The sequence below is a fragment of the Zonotrichia albicollis genome, chromosome Z, assembly GCF_047830755.1.
Source record: "Zonotrichia albicollis isolate bZonAlb1 chromosome Z, bZonAlb1.hap1, whole genome shotgun sequence".
In the NCBI taxonomy this organism is placed as follows: Eukaryota; Metazoa; Chordata; class Aves; order Passeriformes; family Passerellidae; genus Zonotrichia; species Zonotrichia albicollis.
In genome coordinates this window covers 51620027-51637171 of record NC_133860.1, presented here as the reverse complement: position 1 = coordinate 51637171, position 17145 = coordinate 51620027, and the positions used below count along the sequence as shown (strand labels likewise).

Sequence of the window (17145 nt, the reverse complement as noted above, 5' to 3'; positions counted from 1 at the left end):
TGTTGGTTTTTTTTTTTTTGTGGGTTTTTTATTATTATTATTTTGGTTTTGTTGGTTTTTTGTTTTGTTTTGGGAGCTTTTGTTTGGGTTTTTGGTTTATTTCATTTTGGTTTTGGGGTTTTTCTTTGTTTTGGTTTGGTGGGGTTTTTTTTTCCCCCCGCGTAAATTCTGCAATCCGATTACGAAAAACGAAGGGCCCTCTGGAGGGATACCGGCACCCGGACTACACCTCCCATGAGGCAGCGCGTCCGGCTCGCCTCGTCTTCGGACGCCGGTGGCGGACGGGAGGTCTCGCGAGGATAGGGACGTGGTATGGGCGGTCCGCCCGTGGGAGGTTTTGGCGGGCTCGGCAAGATGGCGGCGGGTACGCCGCGTCTTACCGGCCGTTTGTCGGAGCCGTCTTGTACCCAGGAGGTGGCGGAGGACTCTTTTACCCCCTCGTTGCCGGGAGCTGCAGTGGAGGACGCTAAGTGGGAGAGCAGTCACCTCTGGATATGTTTGCTGGCCTTGGGCTTCGACCCGAAACAGTACCCGGGCGTACAGCTAGGGAGGTTAGTGCTCGGGAGAGCCGGGGGAGGGCGGAGGCGGGGGGTCCGAGCGAGGCCCCGGTGTCACTCGGGGCCGCGAGGCGGGACCGTCTCGCCATGGCCGCCGACGGGCCCTGTGCCCCCAGCGACAGAGAGCGCCCAGGAAATGCCCGGAGTGCAGCCGCAGTCCACGTTATCTCAGAGCTTCTGAAGAAATGAAACCCAGGAATGGTGAGAACTCCTGCTCCCCCTCACAGTCATGTGGGGAAGGCGAGGTGAGGGGCTTTTTAGCGCGTGTTTTGAAAACTTGCCTTGGAAGGTAACACTCTTGCCGGAATTGTTTCATAGCGCCGTGACCGTTAGGGCGCTGGACTGGACCTTAAAACATCGCGCAGATCCACCCTCCGCCATGGGCCGGGCTGCTCAAGGCCTTCCCCAGCCTTAAACACTGCCAGGGTTGGGGCATTTGCAACCTCCCTGGGCAACCTGTTCCAGTGTCTCACTAGTGTCACAGTAAAGATTTTTTTCCCAAATACCTAACCTAAATTTTCCCTATTTCAACTTGTACCCATTACTCCTTGTTCTGTCCCCACAATTCCTGACGAAGAGTCCTTCTCCAGCCTCCCCGTAGGCCCCCTTTAGATACTGTAAGGTTGCTATAAGGTCTTCATGTAACCTCCTCTTTTCCTGAACAGCACCAGCTCTCTCTGCCTTCGTAGGGGAGGTTCTCCAGTCTGCTTTTCAACTTTGTGCCCTTCCTCTAGACTTGATGTAACAGTTCCGTGTCCTTGTTAAGTTGGGGGCACCAGAGCTGAATGCAGCACTCCTGGTGGGGTGAGGCGGGAGGGTCTCACACGAGCAGGACAGATGGGCAGAACCTTCGACCTGTTGGCCACGCTGTTTTTGCAGCCCTGGATTTCACCCGTGTTAAACAGGATGAAAGGTATATACTTTTACATAGGAAATAGAACATTCAATTAAATATTCAGTAACATAACACTGTGTCCCAGACATTTTTTCGTAGAAATCCTTTCTTTGGGATTGTGCATCTTCTGGGAAGCAAGGGCCCCAGAAGAAGAATGTAAACAATTGTTATCAGCTGCTGTGGAATGCAATAGGATGCACTGTGATTGGCTCATCTTCCATGTTTCCAATTGGGGGCCAATCACAGAAGCAAGCTCAGGGACAGAGGCCCTGGAGACAGAACTTTGTTATTCATTCTTTCTATTCTATTCTTATCTTAGCAAGCCTCTGCAACTTCTCTCCTTATTCTTTTTAGTATAGTTATAATGTATTATATATTATATATCAATAAATCCAGCCTTCTGATCAAGAAACAAGATTCTCGTTCTTCTCTCACCATGGAGACCTCCTCAGGTCGCTGTAATAACACTGTTTTGTAGTCTTTAGCAGACAATAAAAGTGCTCTGTTAATTTGTCACCATAGCTACTTCTGATGTGGGTGTTTATTTTTGTATTAGGGATATGTTTGCTGCACCGAATGCCAAAGCGTTTGCCACCATTATCCACTTCTTCTTTGCTAAGCTGGATAAGCGCCGTGCAGAAATAACTTTGAAGTAAGTGTTTGGCTTCTTAGGTTACTGATGTGCCCTTCATTAAGAGTATGTTTTATATAGTTGCTGGAGGGGAAGGTTTCTTGGGGAATACTGTGGAAGAAAAGCATACAGACAGAGAATTTGTTTTGTTTTGATCACAGTTTACTCAATTTTGATCAGTCTGAAACCTTGCCTTAGTTAGTTGTTTCTGTTACTTGGCAACTTTGATACAAATTTTAACAGCTGACAACTAATCTACGGGTCTTGTTCTTTCTGACCAAACAGAAAATAATATTTGTCATTTATGGATTGTTTCCAGGACCTTCAACATGGCAAGAGCCCTGTGTACTTTAATAGTTTTTTTGTATGACAGAGCTGTATCAGCTTATGCATTTGAATGTATAAGCTGAAACAGCTCTGTCATACAAAAAAAACTGTCTCCATGCATTGCAGGAGGAAGACCAGTGATATGAAAATGGTCAGGGTTCTGCCCTCTTTTATTTTTTTTCCTCTTCTTCCTCTGTCCCAAGTTAGAAAGAGCTGCAGACAAACCTTTCTCTGAAATAATCTGTAATTATTGTAGGAAAAGAAAACGTTGTAATTTGACAAACCTTGATCTATTCTTGGTCTGGGGTGTCTGCCCCTCATTTTCTGACTCAGCATCAATACAAAATCTGTGTCTTATTCTTGATTTTACAATGGTTAATTAGGAATCTGAATATTTAAATGTGTTTTGACATGGCTTTTTTTTTTCTATTTTTTCCCCCTCTTCCTTTTTAAATGAAAAATCAATCAAGTCTGTCAAATCCTAGATTTGCGAACCGCTGCTGTCAGTGGCTAAGAGAAATTTCAGTGAGTATTATGAAAAGTGGAAGTTGATGCTCTACTGGTTTCTGTGACCTTATTTTGTTTCTGAGGGAACTGTTTTATATCAGAGTTTCAAATAAGAATTTTTTTATCAAAGAATTCAGTTTTACTTTGTATATTCTTCCATGTAGTTTATCTTGGACTCCTTGAAGAAAAGATGTTGGCATTGGGGAATTTAGAAGAGAGAGACCTAGTTGGGTCTTAAAACTGCTGTGGCTTGCTTTTGGATAACAGTATTTGATTAAATGGAAATCTAGAGAGTCTCTTAACCCTGGGTGGGAATAACTTCCTTCAGCTTGAGGGTTTGTTTGTTTAAGTTGCCTGGGAAGGTGTTTCTTATTGTGAAAGCTGACTCGGATGAAAAACTTAATTAAGAGTATTTTCTTGTATATGGGAAAGAGGCTATAATGTAAGGCAAGCTTTTTAAAAACAAAACAAAACCACTTCAAGTATTGTTGGTTATTGTGTTGCTTTCTTATGCTGGCTTTGTTTTAGTGATTGTTCTAAAAATCTTGTTTTGTGTTCCTCAACACTTTAGTATTTTAGTAATACTGGGTAAGGTGAAAACCAATGCTACAATATCTTTAAATATGATTAAAGTACACTAATTCATGCCTTCAGTAGAATATATGAAAGAAAACTTGAATGTGTTTTCAAAGATAGACGTTAACTGTTAGGAATGAGGAGGGCACCAATTTTTAACATTTATCCAACAGTGATAATAGTCTTTGCATTGAAACCATCTTTTGTACAGTGGGTGTTGGCAATATGGGAAAAAGCTATATACTCTTCTGCTGACTACAGTAGGTGTTAACAGGGGTGGGCAAAGTCATTTAGCTTTGCATCAGGCTTGCTACTGGGTAATCCTGCAGCATTTTGGTGTGTAGACCAGTCTTTGATTGCTGTTGTTTATGCTTTACTTCTCAGATTAGTTTTGCATTTAAAATTATTGTACTTTTCCAGCAGCAGATGGAAGTAAGTTTCCCACAAATTACACCTTCCACACTGATTTGTCCTAGTGGTGCTAAACCTGTTCATGTGTTGTACCGTTTTGCAAGATACGTAATGATTGACAACATGAAAAAGCTCTCTGTAGGTAAGCTGTGTGGGACAATAAAAATGCTTCATATGTTGTGTTTGTAAATGTATCAAGTCTTTAATGTGTGACAGGAGCTTTAAGAAGTTCTTAGTTGGATGCTCAGGTCAGAGTCTTTCTGTGCATTTGCGCAGAGCTACTGCTGATAGAACAATGCAGATGGTTTTACTCTCTATTGCTTTATGGGTCTTGTTCCAAGGTTCACCTGTGCAGTGCTCTGCACCATTACCCACACAAGCAATGGTTTGGTTCAAAAGTATTGGATGACTATGCTATTTTCTTTTTTGGAACTTAAGGAATTCTGAAGGATCAGATCTGTCTGTTCCGGCATCTTGTATTATTGTAACCTAAAGAATGTAGAAAGGGAGTGAGAGTGAGGGAATGAAAGTGTGAAAGTGTACACAACAGAAAAAAAGGCAAAAGTGGCAGTACACTGCATGCTGTGTTTCAGTCCAGGTAAAAATGAGCATCTTGATTTGTGATTCCTGCAGTTTGATCTAGGTAGTTTAGGAAGATGCCAATTTGCTAAAAGCAAGTAATGTAATCCAAACCGTGGCTTCTATTTAGGCACTGGTTTACCTTCTGCTGAAGCTGTAACACAGAGACCTCGGAATATGTACATAGCAAAAGCAAGACACAGAGTTGCATACAATAAACTGCTGCAAGTTCTTCAAAGGGAACATTTTATTTTTCAAGAATATAGGAGAAAAGCACAGTAAGTAATTAAAAAAAGTTGAGTCTTTTCATAAATTGTGTATGTGTTTTTAGAAGGATTTGAAAAGTCTGCATATGCTTTACCTCACAGAAGTCATTGTGTTGAACTCCTCCCATGTTTTCCCCCTTTACTTTTTTTCATCAACAGTTCTACTGCTTGTAGATCTTTTATGAAGCATAGTAGTCTAAAGAAATGAACTGTTTAGGAGATTTTATTTGTTACTTGGGCATTAAAATGGTCAGGGAATTCTGCATGTATAGCAGTATGATTTCTTCTGAAGGGTAAAATACAACATTCTGAAGATGGAACATTTGGGGTTTTTTTATTGACTGCAAGATATATTTTATTTACTTAAACCTTAATTATTTCATAAAAGTATACTATTCTTAGTTCTTGTTTATGGCAAACACTCCAAGCTTGAGAAATGTCATGAACTGGAACGTTCCATGCAAGCATAGAGTTATATATCATCAGAATTTACAGAATTGTGTGGGATAGTTTACATGACTGGAGCACTGTCATGGACAGTTGTGAGTTGTTTAGTAAATGGCAGAAAAGGGCGAGGGGTTGCACTGTAGGTAAAAGAGCAGTGTCAGTAGTATGTGTGCCTGTAGTACAGCTCCGTACAAGAGGACCGGTCATGTTTCATGCCTTTGGAGGAGGGATGAGCCTCCAGGGAGACCTTGAGACGGGTTTCTGCTGACCTTGATTCTTACAGCGGACTTCAGCTTATCCTGGTATTTGCTGGGAAAGTGGTTCAGTGATACATTAGCACTGTAAGAACGGGGAGTACCTGGAAGATGACTTTGTGATGCAATCACTAAGTGTGCTGAGTAGCAGCGGTACTCTCTTGAACTCACTTTGTGTAAATGAGAGAAACAACTTCTTTGGAGATGTTACAGGGCTTTTATGGTCGCTGCAGCCAAGGCTGTAGAACTTGAAATGCAAAGGAATGTGAGGAAGACAAGAAGAAAACTGATGGCACTGGCCTTTTAATTTGAACGTATTTCCACTGGCCTAGACAGCTGTAGGAGGTATCTTGTGGAAAGCAGGAAAGCTCATGAGTGATAGGAGACTTTCTGAGATCCTTGCCGAAGCTCATGTGTGTTCCATCTTCTTAAGTCAAAAAACAAAGAGGTGCAACAAGGAACCAGCCTGATTAGGACAGTGTAGCAACATATGGAATATAGAAAAGGGAACTGACTCTTATGACAAAAATACAGAAATATTTCTCAGGTGTGAGAAATATTTCTCTAAGTTCAGCTAATAGTTCTCTAAGTTCAGCTAAAGTTCCAAGAGCCTGCTAAGAGCTTGAATAAAGAATCCTGTAGTATGTTATTAGGAGGTGGAAGTGCATGGACAATTTAGATCTGCTCCTGAACAAAATGGTAAGTTGCAAATCTCACAGGTTGGGATACCCAAGATGTACCTTGCCTTAGGCCTGCATGGGTAAGATCAGTAGCCCAGTTCTGTGCCAAGAAGCAGTGGGGAAAGAAGCAACAAAACACTTTCATCCAAGGGCACAGGGATACTTTCCTGACATTGTTTCAGAACATATCTGACATACTTGGAAAGATAGAAGGCTGGGTAAAGGGGTGAGCCCAAAGGGTGACAGTGCCTCAAAGTTACTCAAGTAACTGGTCTATGAATGGAGTTCTGTGAGGCCCGTGCTGTGTCTTCTTAAGGAATATGGATGACAGGCTTGAATACAAACCCACCAAACTTGCAGCTAGTGCCAAACTGTGAGGAAGGCAGATGCTGCAGTGGGGAAACATGTCACAGAGAGACCTTACTGGTAAATGGCAAGTTGGCAAGTCTCCAGACTTGCACAACAAAAATTGTGTGGGGTCTAACAAAGACCAGTGTGGGGTCCTGCACCTGAGAGAGAGAATAGTCCCCAACCGCAGCACAGGTTTGTGGGTGATTAGCTGTGATGTAGCTCTGCTAAAAGGAATCAGAAGTGAGAGTAGTGTGTGGCCATAAGCTGAGCATGAGTCAGCAGAGTGTCCTGGAAACCAGGACTAGCAGCATGCCATGCTGTATGGTAATGAATACTGGTCAGCAGATGGTGAGCAATTGTATTTTGCATCACACATTTTTCTGCAGTTTTACTATTTTCTCTCTTTTTCCTTTACATCTGTGCTGTAGTATTTTTATTTCAGTTATTAAACTGTTATCTCAGCCCATGAATTTTACCATTTTTCAGATTCTTCCTATTCTGTTGGGGCTGGGGAGGTGGGAGGTGAGTGGACAGCTATGTGGTACATAGTTGCTGGCTGGAGGTGACAATTCTAATGCCACATGTGGAATAGTATGTTCAGTTTTAATCAGCCCACTTGAAGGTAGAGAATGAAAGATGGGAGAGATACTAGCAGAGGACTGCAGTGGGTTAGAGGGTTCAGAGTGTGAAATGTATAAGCTGTAGAAATTTGGTTTGTTTAGCTTGAAAAAGGCAATGCTAGGGGTTTAATCAGAGTTTCAGTATCTATAAGGTAGTTGTAGAGAATGTGGAGGTGCACTTCACAAAGATGTGCCCTAACAGGACAAGGCAGCAGGTGTTTTGGGGAAAACTCCATCTGGAGATTTAAAAAAAATCTCAACAATTAAACGGATAAAGGTTGCCTTCAGAAGTGAAGTATTGGAAATATTCAAGACTTGGTTTGACAAGATCATGAGTAGCATAATTAAGGGCTCTGCTTTCAATGGAAGGCTCAAAAATACAATTTCCAGAGATCAAAGTCTTCTAAATGTCTCTGATTTCTGTAATGCTGTGTCTCCTGTGACCTTGTTTGGGAAGTATTACTACTGTTTGAGTGATACTCTTCAAAAATTAAACTCTTGATAGTTTTTTTTTCATTCTTGACAGTGCAACTGAACTCCAAAGATCCTTTTGAATGCAGCATGATTTAGGCACCTAATTTTTCTGAAAATCAGACTACTACATTTTTACATGCTTACAATATCAATAAAAGCACTTTGACAAAAGAGCTTCTATGATCCAGCTGCTTGTACTCCAGTATTCTGTTCTCTGGTCTTTTGAAAGTGAGGGATTTAGCTACTGTAGAATTGCTGAATATATTTGTAGTTCACATTGCTAATAGATACTTAGAGTAACTTACTTATTGCTGCTGGGATGAAAAACAATTGGTTAGTGACTGTAAGCAATTCTGATAAGCCTGTGCTAGCTGTTGAATTTTTTCCTAGGATTTTATCTAGAGCAATAAAGCGGACAAAGTCTGCATATGCAGATGCGCAGAATCAGCTTTGCAGGTAAGTAAGTACTTTTCCTTGTAAGTAAGTTAGGATGTATGAAATAGATTAGATGCTCAGTTTTATGAAATATGAACTGTAATTTCACTGTAGTCTGCTTGAACTTTTGTTTTGCATGTGCATATAGGATGAAGCAAAATGACCAAAACGAAAATGACACAACTGAGAGAATTCAGAAGGTGAGCATTTTGTTCTTGCTGTGGCAATGTGTTGAATTCTAACATTTCTGCAACACCTACTGTCAGATACTGTTATTTGCACTTGTCTGCCTGTGATTATGCCAGCCCTTTCATCTGCCTTCATGCTGTTTTGGTACTCTGTCATTGTGGGTATTACAACATTTTAACACAGCGTTTTTCTCCTTTCTTGTTAAGGTCCGCAGTATGTGGGCATTTATAGAGGAAACGCTTACATCTCTGAAAAAAGAAAAGGAAGTTGTGGATTCTGTACTTGAAGACTGTGTTAACCCATGTATTCTGGATGGAAGTGATGTTGTTTTGAGTGTTCCAGCATTGTTGACTTCCAGAGTTGAAAGTAACATACATACAGTAAGTGGTTTTTGTCCTTCTGCTGAATTGCTAAACTAGTTTCATTTAGTCCCCAAGAATGCAGTTAATTACCTTAAAAATTTTAAAAAGTACTTCATGGATTATTAGAGGTAATCGCAAAAGGATGCATAAAAAATGTATAATTCATATGCAGAGATTTCTTATTATTACAGTGCTGTTTTGTATTTGTTATTTCTAACCCATTAACTACTTCAGCTGAGCAAATATATTGATAAGTATTGATAAGTACTATATTGATAAGTACTATTGATTATAGTACTTGACTTTATTGTGGTTTAGACATTAAAATTATGTTGACTGTTTTAAGCAGTATTTCAACCAACTGGCTTTTGTTGCCATACTGTAGTATATGGTGGTGTTCAGTTATGGCATCAGTGCTGTTTGGGCTGTATCTTTTGGGGCAGTGGTCAAACAATGCTCCAACTCATTGTTGGAGTTTCTCGACTTGTATTGCTTTAACATAGACTGTATTTTTTGAAAAATGAAACTATCAGGACCTGAATCTAAGTATAAAATATATACAGTGTCCTGGCTTTGCCTACAGAAGACAAAATTTCTGATATTGGTGGTGTTCACTAATTATTTTTTTAATTGCTTGCTCTACTTCAAGTTTTGTACAGGAAATTTATATGAAGAGGGAAATCTGAATTTCCTAACAGTTATTCAGTTGTTAAATGAAGCCCTGATGACATTGAGAGATGAACGTTGTCCACGTAAATTAAAAGAACTGGACAGAATTGAGGATGTGGTTGCATCCTACAAGAATGCACTACGGGAGTTGAACGCTGAAAGGTGATTGTTGAGAGATTTTCTCTAATTGCTTGTTCTTAAATGGTAAGATCATATCTACTGGGGTCTTTTCTAGAAAAATGTTATAGCAAAAACATGTTGGTTCAGTCTTATGCCTCTGGGAAAATGAGTGTTTGTTCTAATTATTTAGATGACTTTTTATTGAGATTCTTCCCTACTTAGTTTCAGCTTTTTGCCTTTGTTCCTGGCGATCTCATTTGCTTGCTGATCTGATTTTTGCTTTTTTTTGTCTTGTTGCATTAATAAGTTCTGAGAGTTTTAAAACTTTCATCTGTAATTGGCTTAGAGAAATTTAAAGTGTTTATTGTATATATGTTTTAGTGTCATTTTTCCAATTCTGCTGTAAGAAACATGAAGACTGCCTAGCAGCAGCTTTTTTGGTTGTGAATTTTAGTTCTTAGTGTTTGCATAAATGCATGAATATCAAAGGTTTGTCAGGATAAGGGAGAACACATAATACTTTTCCTCTTTATGTGGAATTGTTATCTCTGCCAACAGGTGTCTTCATTTTCTATGTTTATATATTACAGTCTAAGAAGAAAGCAAGAGCATTGTGAGCCAATGCATCAGTCTGTTGTCAGAAGACAAGAAATCTGGGAGTCAAAGTGGAAAACGATTCTTGGCCAGTCTCCTTTTAATTTAATCTTTAGAGATGATCTGGTAAGTAGTATTAATTTTATCTGATTCTGGGAAAGAGAAAAAGGTGAAGGTGAGAGAGGATGTAGGTCTAAACTAGTATGTTCTGTTACAACACTTTAGCTTTATAGATAAGGTGAGGGGACCCAGGTAGTGCAGTATACCCAATTCTGCTTTAAGAAGTAAGGAGAATACATGTTTCTTAAGGAGAATACAGTTCTTAAAGAGAATACATTTGACTGTCATACTGATGTATTCACTGGAGAAGTTGAGATGGTAGGTCAGCATGAGAGTGAGCAGATTGCTTTTTGGTTTGTTTCTGTCTGTCCCCTTGTGGAAGCTGAGCATTTTGTATGTTCAGGCAGAATATTTGCTGATTTCTGTTATCCCCTTTTAAAGCAATGTATTTGATGAAGGAACAATAATTTCCATTTTGATGCTCACACTGACAGAGATTGTACCCTTATGTAGCTACCCAGCAGAGAGAGGAGAAGTTGAGTCTGACAGCTGGTTAGCAGGAAAATTGTTTTAAATAACTGTCTGTTAATTGCTGTTGATAAACTGACTTTTTCTGCCTGCTTGTGTAACTTTTTCTTTTCCTTTTGAAAGCAACCAGCTTCATCACTTCAGTCTTTTAGTTCTTCAGACGAAGTTGGTGTCCTTAATCAGTTATTTTCAGGTGGGTGAACAGGAGAAGCTTCTTTTCCTTCTTTCCCACCAGCACAGTTGTTAAAAGTTATGTGGAATCAAAAAGGCTCTGTTCTTGCATTTGCAGATGATCTTTGGTAGTCTGTGGTAATTGGTTCTGAATGATTCTTTGCCAAAATTGCCTTCCATATTTCAACTTCGTAGTGTCTTGGAGATTCTCTGAAGCTTGGCAAAAATCCACTGCTGAGCTGTTTGATATTTTGTTGTTCTTGCACAAAGGATGTTGAGACAGATGCCCGTGTATAAAGGTTAAAGGTTTGTTTATTCATTGATTCTAGAGAATACATTCGGTCTAACAGTAAAGGTTATTTTGGGTTGGAGGAGTAATAGAGAAAGAAGGTGAAACTTTCCCGTTGACTATCTAGGAAAAGAAATTGAAGGTGTCCTCCCACATAACTATCTTTCCCTGGTACACTGAAATAATTTATTCCTTAGTAACTGTTCCGTTTGGTCAGGATCTCACTTGATTTGTGTTAGTTGCATTCAGTTATTTGATTAATAGTGTTGATCAGAGCTCATTTTGATCAGACATGGTTGTTGCACATGCTAATTGACTGATGATATTTTACTGTGTGACCTCATTTTACTTATTGACCAAGTCTTGACTGTCACTAGTACAGAGTTATAAGTTAAAAGCTACAAAGCAAGGAGGAAGACTGCTTGAATCATGTCATTTAGAATTCCTTTGAGGAAAAATGGCATAACGGAGGTGTATTGGAATTGCAAGATGCAAAAAATTGGTGGGAAGATCCTTTTGGTTACAAAGGCGAAAGTACTGCTCCAGCCATCTGAGTCTATGTGGGTGTAAGGCTAGAAGCTGCAGAGGAGAAGCTACAGAATTGGATTTGGAACATAGTTTGCCTTAAAAATTTAAAAGATTGAAGCACTGTACTAGGATGCCATGAGCTGGTAGAATCAGAAAGCTTGACAGATTGTGACATTCTCTCTGTGGTTGAGATTCATTATCTGATAATACAGCCATTAAGAAAACTTCTGTCTGTTAATAGATTCAAACCCAAAAACAGGATAAGGACCTCACCTAACTACTAGAAGTGAACTTGGATTTTTGATGTGTTGAGTTAAATGTGATGGAAAATGCCATTTTCCCTGCAAAAGCTGAAATTTAGTATTAGTAGAGAACTACTGAGGTAAAACTTTGGCTGTGTATTCAAGATGTGTCAGAGTTAGTACATTGTTCTAGACAGGCCATGACTGAGGTATGTGCACCTCCAATAATGTTCAAAACATTTACTTCTGTAACATTTACTTATGCAAAGCTTCACCTTGCTTGGACTGAGGCAGCAAGAGGAATGAGTATATCCACAAAGATATTTATTGATTAATGCAGTTGGAGTAAAGGTGGGTGGAATTGTGCTTTGTGGAATTGATGTACTGTACAATTGAGGTCTATGTGGAGAGAAGGGGATAATGGTGATGTGCCTGGGACTAGTTTGGAGGAAGGTAAAAGGTCTGATTGCTGTGTGCAGGGCAGCAAATAGAATCACGTTCTTGAACATGTGTTCGGGAACAACAGAAAGATGTGCTGGCTCCTAGGGGCATCAGGTACTGCATGAGCAAAAAGTACTATCCTACTTATGTATTAATTTATTTTTCTTGAAGTGTAAAATCCATCCAGTGTGTTGTCTGCAGAAGTAGTGTGAGTTGTGTCACATGGGAAGCCTAAGTGAAGAAATTGGAAGCAATACTGAAACTTTTGGGTTGCTTTTCTAGATAATTATGACTATGATCATGAAGAAAGCTGTGAGGAAAGTGATGGGTCTTTGGAAGCCCCGATCGATGCAACATTAGTACCCTCAAGAAGGTATGCTAATAAGAATTTGATAAAAAAGCAGTAGAAGAATTAGATGTTTACTTATTGGACCTGAATACTTTGCATCACTTGAGCCTTAGTAGAATATTTTAGTAGCCCACTCCTTCCATCACAACTGCTTGCTTTAGCAAGATAGTCCTAAAGTAACTGCTGCTTTCTCCAGCTAATGACAGATGATCAACTGATTGCTGCTGAATAGGAGGAGTAGCAGTCAAATTGCAAGATTTTTTTCTTGCTTTCCATGTTCGAAGATTCAAGAGACAGATGGAGAGAACAGAAGCTTCCGTTTCTCAGGCTAAACCTACTCTGCAAGGCTTTTTTCATTACTTTTCTTGAGACTTACAGTCCAATTGTTCTGTAGCTACTCTTCCTACAGTACCAGCAAAGGGTTAAACACAGAACAATGTTATCCTAGAAGGTTTTTTCCCTTTTGTAATTTGCTTAGTCCAGGAATATTTCATGACCTTTTGAATAATGCTGTCGTTCATAATATGACTCCCACAAATGTTTGAATGTTACCTGCTAAGGGACTAAGGGAGTTAGCAAAGGAATGCTGTAATGCTATCCATTCTTAGACATCAGTAGATGTAGTTGCACATAAGTCTCAGAGGCTCTCAAAGTAGTTAACAATTAAATCCTGAGTTTCTTTCAGTGACTTCATACAGTATGGAGGCATGTCTGCTTCTGAGGCTACAGACAAATAACATCAAAAACATTTGAAGATATGCTTTTCCTAGCAAGTGGGAACTGTGCAGTTTTGAGAGCTATGCCATTGGCATGAAACTTACTAGAAATTATAAAGCTGAAGATTTTGGTAGCCAGGTGATTGTTAAATATCAAGTTTACATAGGAACAGACTTGTGGATGCCAGAAATGGTTCAGACAAAGACTACATAGGAAAAAGAATGTTGTCAAGTGTGCAGAAGACTTTCCAGTTGTCTTTTATAGTAGAATGCAGAAGACTTGTTTACGAGTGTATTGAGAAAGCCCTTTTTTTTTTGTGTGCTAATCAATAGCAGAGTTTATTAATTTACTGTTTTTGGGAGACTGATACACAACTAGGGCTAAAGCTGCTCTAATTGCCACACTGTTCTCCCTATAGTAAAACTGCTTTCTGATGACCGGGACGAATTGAGGGAAATCGTAACGGACAGATACGGAGCACACAGTGTATAACAGCCTTCTAAGATTTGCATTCTAGTTGTTTAATTTGTCTCTAAAATTGTTGGGGTTTTTTTGGTCTCTCTTCCCTCTTGAGGAGCTCATCGTTGCCGTTGTCGTCAGAGGTGTCTGAAAATGAAGACCTGTTAATTAAAAATGTATATCTCTTTGAAGTAAGTTAAACTTATGGCATGTCCTTTTTATATTGGTTGAAACTTAGACTTCATGGAAAATGGTTTTGGGCATGTTTTTTTGGGGCTTTGGTTTGTTTTGTGAGGGTTTTGGAGTGTTTTTTTGTTGTTTTTTGAGCAATATTTTTACACATTTGAGTTAGTCTGGCAAAATTGTAAAAGCTAACTCTCAGTGACTTCACTAAGCTTTAGGAAAGAACAGCAGGAAGTAGGTGTCCTTATATCTGACTTCCTGTGTAACATGCAGTGTGTGACCGATTCCCTGTTTGCTGAAACAGTCTTTTGATGTGGGCAGTGGTCAGACTTTGTTTCTTTAAGCTATAAATGAAATTTAAGTGTGAAAATGTAGGGTAAAAGGACCCTGGATGTACAGTTGTTCACTGTACTGTGATCAGAGTTGTTGCAAGTGAGTCATCTGTGTTGTATGTAACACCTATCCTAGTCACTACTTAGGTCCTACTTTGAATACAGTTGTAAAAATATTTTGTATTTTGTTAGAATTCAAGACTGAAATATTTTTGTTGACTAAACACTGTGGAGCCATTGCAGTTCAGAAATTTTACAGTAGTTTATGCTAATATCCTTTCTTGATTTTAAAATGACTAATAATTCCTTTGTAATCCTGTAGAACTTGAATACTTGTGTGGGAAATGAAAAACCTGTGCCTGAAAAAAACTTAAAAAATGGAAAGGAAGAATTCCCTGCTTCAGAAATGGAGGAGAATGCAGGTGAAAATGTTACCCAGCCAAAGTCTCCTGCGAAAAAAGATTACCTTCTTGAGAAAGCCAGGGATGAACTGGAAGGAGAGGTTAGGATACAATTTTTGTGAGTTTTTAAGTAAATGATCACTAAGTTTGGAGAACAAATCACTAATTATAACAAAAAATGTCTCTTGTAATCCACATACATCGAAAGATACCTTTTTCTGCTAGATAGTTATCAGTCATGGAGTTTTAGAGTGGACTGATAAAGTACACACTGAAAGCATGGAGTTTGTGCAGGTATCATACTTAAAAATCATGGTGAAGTGAATAGTATGTTCAGTAGAATCATGGTACGATTACACTTAAGTCAGTGAAGTACACTGCATGTATTTGGAAACAAAAAGAACTGTTGAATTCTTAAGATACATGTTGCTATCTTGTATTTCATATTTCTAGAGTCCCATACTGTTGTTATTATATTTTTAAAGTCTATATGTTCTAGCTGGTTTTCTACCATTCAGTTCTTCTCTTCAGCACAGTTCCTTGTGGCTTCACAGGGGCTCCTCCAGGGCTCTCTAGCCACCCCTTTTATCCCAGTTGTCTTTACCAGCTACAGCTGCTGCCCAACTAAGGACTTTGCAGCTGTAGCTCATTTAGAGCTACTAGGACCCACTTATCCAATACATAGGACTCTCACTACAGATACACATGTTAAATATTTAACAGGGACTTGGTAATTTTAAGCAGGAATGTAAATATTTTTCCTTTTAGGTATTCCATTTAATATTTGAGGAATTCCTTCACAAGGGTTACTGTCAAATGTGCCACTTCTTATTTTGGAAAGTAAATTGGATTTTTAACTGAAATGGTAGTTGTTTTTCATCTATTAAAATTTTTTAAATGTGTGAATATATCTCTAGTCTTCAAGCTTATGCAGTTCGCGGCTAATGTCTTAAATATATTCTATCTGAGCACATTTTCTTATTTGAAAGGTGGATTCATAGATGATGAGTGAACTGAAAATTGAATCTGATCTCAGTCCCTTACCTTCATTTTGTGTTTGTAGCATACTATGGTCATTGTGAACCTAAGTAGTAAAAAACAGAAAAGTTAGGTTATTCCAAATTCTCCACATGATTTGGAAAATGAGATTTATTTTTAACCATAACTGACAGAAATGAAGAGGTTATAATGGTTATAATTTTGATTTCTTAGAATTTCCTGTTCTTTCACATCCTACAGATTGCAAAGGCGGTGATTTCTGAGTCACCTCACAGTGGTGAAGAAAAAGGAATGACATTAGATGATCCCAGGAGCTCACTGTCTTTTAACCCATTTATAACGAAGAATAAAATACCCCGAACTCCAGAAAATCTGCGTGAGTTTGAAACTGTTTTTATTATGCTCGTTGATAAAAAATGTGGTTAGTTCATTGACTTGTAACGCAAGAAGAAAAAGATAATTATTTCAGTGATGTTGCATGTTTTTGTAATGGCTCAATCTAATACAAAACAGTAGACCTAGTAATAAGTTGTGAATACTTTGAATTTGATTTAAGAGATTTTTTTTTCTTACGTAGAATTCCCTTTGTTTTGGGGAAACATAAACAATATAAAGCAGCTATATGTATTCCCTCTTGGATTGCTCTATCACTGAGGGGACAGAAAAAAACCAGACTGATTGAAAGTATTAAAATTTCACCTTGGTTTGTTTCATTTAGTTGCTGAAATTAGAAGTTCGTTAAATTCTGCCCTTCATGAATCTCCTGACATTGGAATATTGGACGAGACGCTTCCACAGTGTGATAGTATGGATACCAGCATATCTGCAGCCTCAGAGTCAATTTTATTAACAATGGACAGTGAAAATTTAATGGATGGGTCAGAAAATAATGAGGATATTAAAAAATGGGAGTCCCTGTCCTACTCACACGAAGTGCTAAAAAAGACTGCATCTAAGAGTCATAATAATGGAGACAAATCCCAAAGTTATAGAGCTAAACTAAGGATGTCCGAAGAAGGAGAGGAAAATGAGGATGATCTTCTCACGGATGAAGGATTTACCAAGATGCCATTGCCAAGCTCTCCTGATGAAAGCAAACATTCCCTGTCATCTTTGCTGTCAACAGAAGGATAGTACATGAAGTCCCATTAGACTTACTACATGAATTGAAGGTAAGTTTCTGTGTTCTTTGTGCATCAAGATTTTTTCCATTCTGTCACTAGATATACTACCATGAATAACATCTGAGTAGTTGGACTGTGCTGTGGAAGTGGAGGGAAACTTATTTGTATGCTTGTTTCTCATGGAAGATGAGATGTGAAAAAAAAAAGGAAACAGGCTTCCTCTAGTTCTAGAGTTCTATCAAACATCTTCCAAGTACAATAAAAGATGTTCATCTGACTTTCTGCTGTAATCTGGAGTGGTTAAAAAAAAAAAAGCCTCAAAGTGCATTAACTGCAGTCTGCAGTTAGATTTTGAATAATCTGAATTTAGATGTTGAA

The 17145-nt window shown here is 38.8% G+C and overlaps 1 protein-coding gene and 1 non-coding gene across 9 annotated transcripts in view; both read left to right on the top strand.

The window, feature by feature from the left end:
- The first annotated feature begins 295 nt into the window (after positions 1–295).
- Positions 296–17145, top strand: part of HAUS6 (HAUS augmin like complex subunit 6) — a 31729-nt gene continuing 14879 nt past the window's right edge. The window contains exons 1-17 of one of the 8 annotated variants that reach the window (XM_026795779.2): positions 298–551; positions 674–802; positions 2009–2104; positions 2881–2935; positions 3914–4046; positions 4614–4761; positions 7966–8031; positions 8159–8210; positions 8406–8579; positions 9211–9392; positions 9941–10070; positions 10656–10725; positions 12486–12576; positions 13844–13919; positions 14566–14745; positions 15884–16019; positions 16362–16815. In XM_026795779.2, the coding sequence (XP_026651580.2) occupies positions 756–802; positions 2009–2104; positions 2881–2935; positions 3914–4046; positions 4614–4761; positions 7966–8031; positions 8159–8210; positions 8406–8579; positions 9211–9392; positions 9941–10070; positions 10656–10725; positions 12486–12576; positions 13844–13919; positions 14566–14745; positions 15884–16019; positions 16362–16777 (2052 nt within the window). In that variant the 5' untranslated portion in view covers positions 298–551; positions 674–755 and the 3' untranslated portion in view covers positions 16778–16815. Of the gene's footprint in view, positions 552–574; positions 803–827; positions 1471–2008; positions 2105–2880; positions 2936–3913; positions 4047–4613; positions 4762–7965; positions 8032–8158; positions 8211–8405; positions 8580–9210; positions 9393–9940; positions 10071–10655; positions 10726–12485; positions 12577–13843; positions 13920–14565; positions 14746–15883; positions 16020–16361; positions 16816–17145 lie in introns of those variants that run through there. The other 7 variants (XM_026795776.2, XM_014269809.3, XM_005490951.4 and 4 more) reach the window with 7 other exon arrangements.
- LOC141727287 (small Cajal body-specific RNA 8) lies at positions 13626–13756 on the top strand. Its single transcript, XR_012578321.1, has one exon.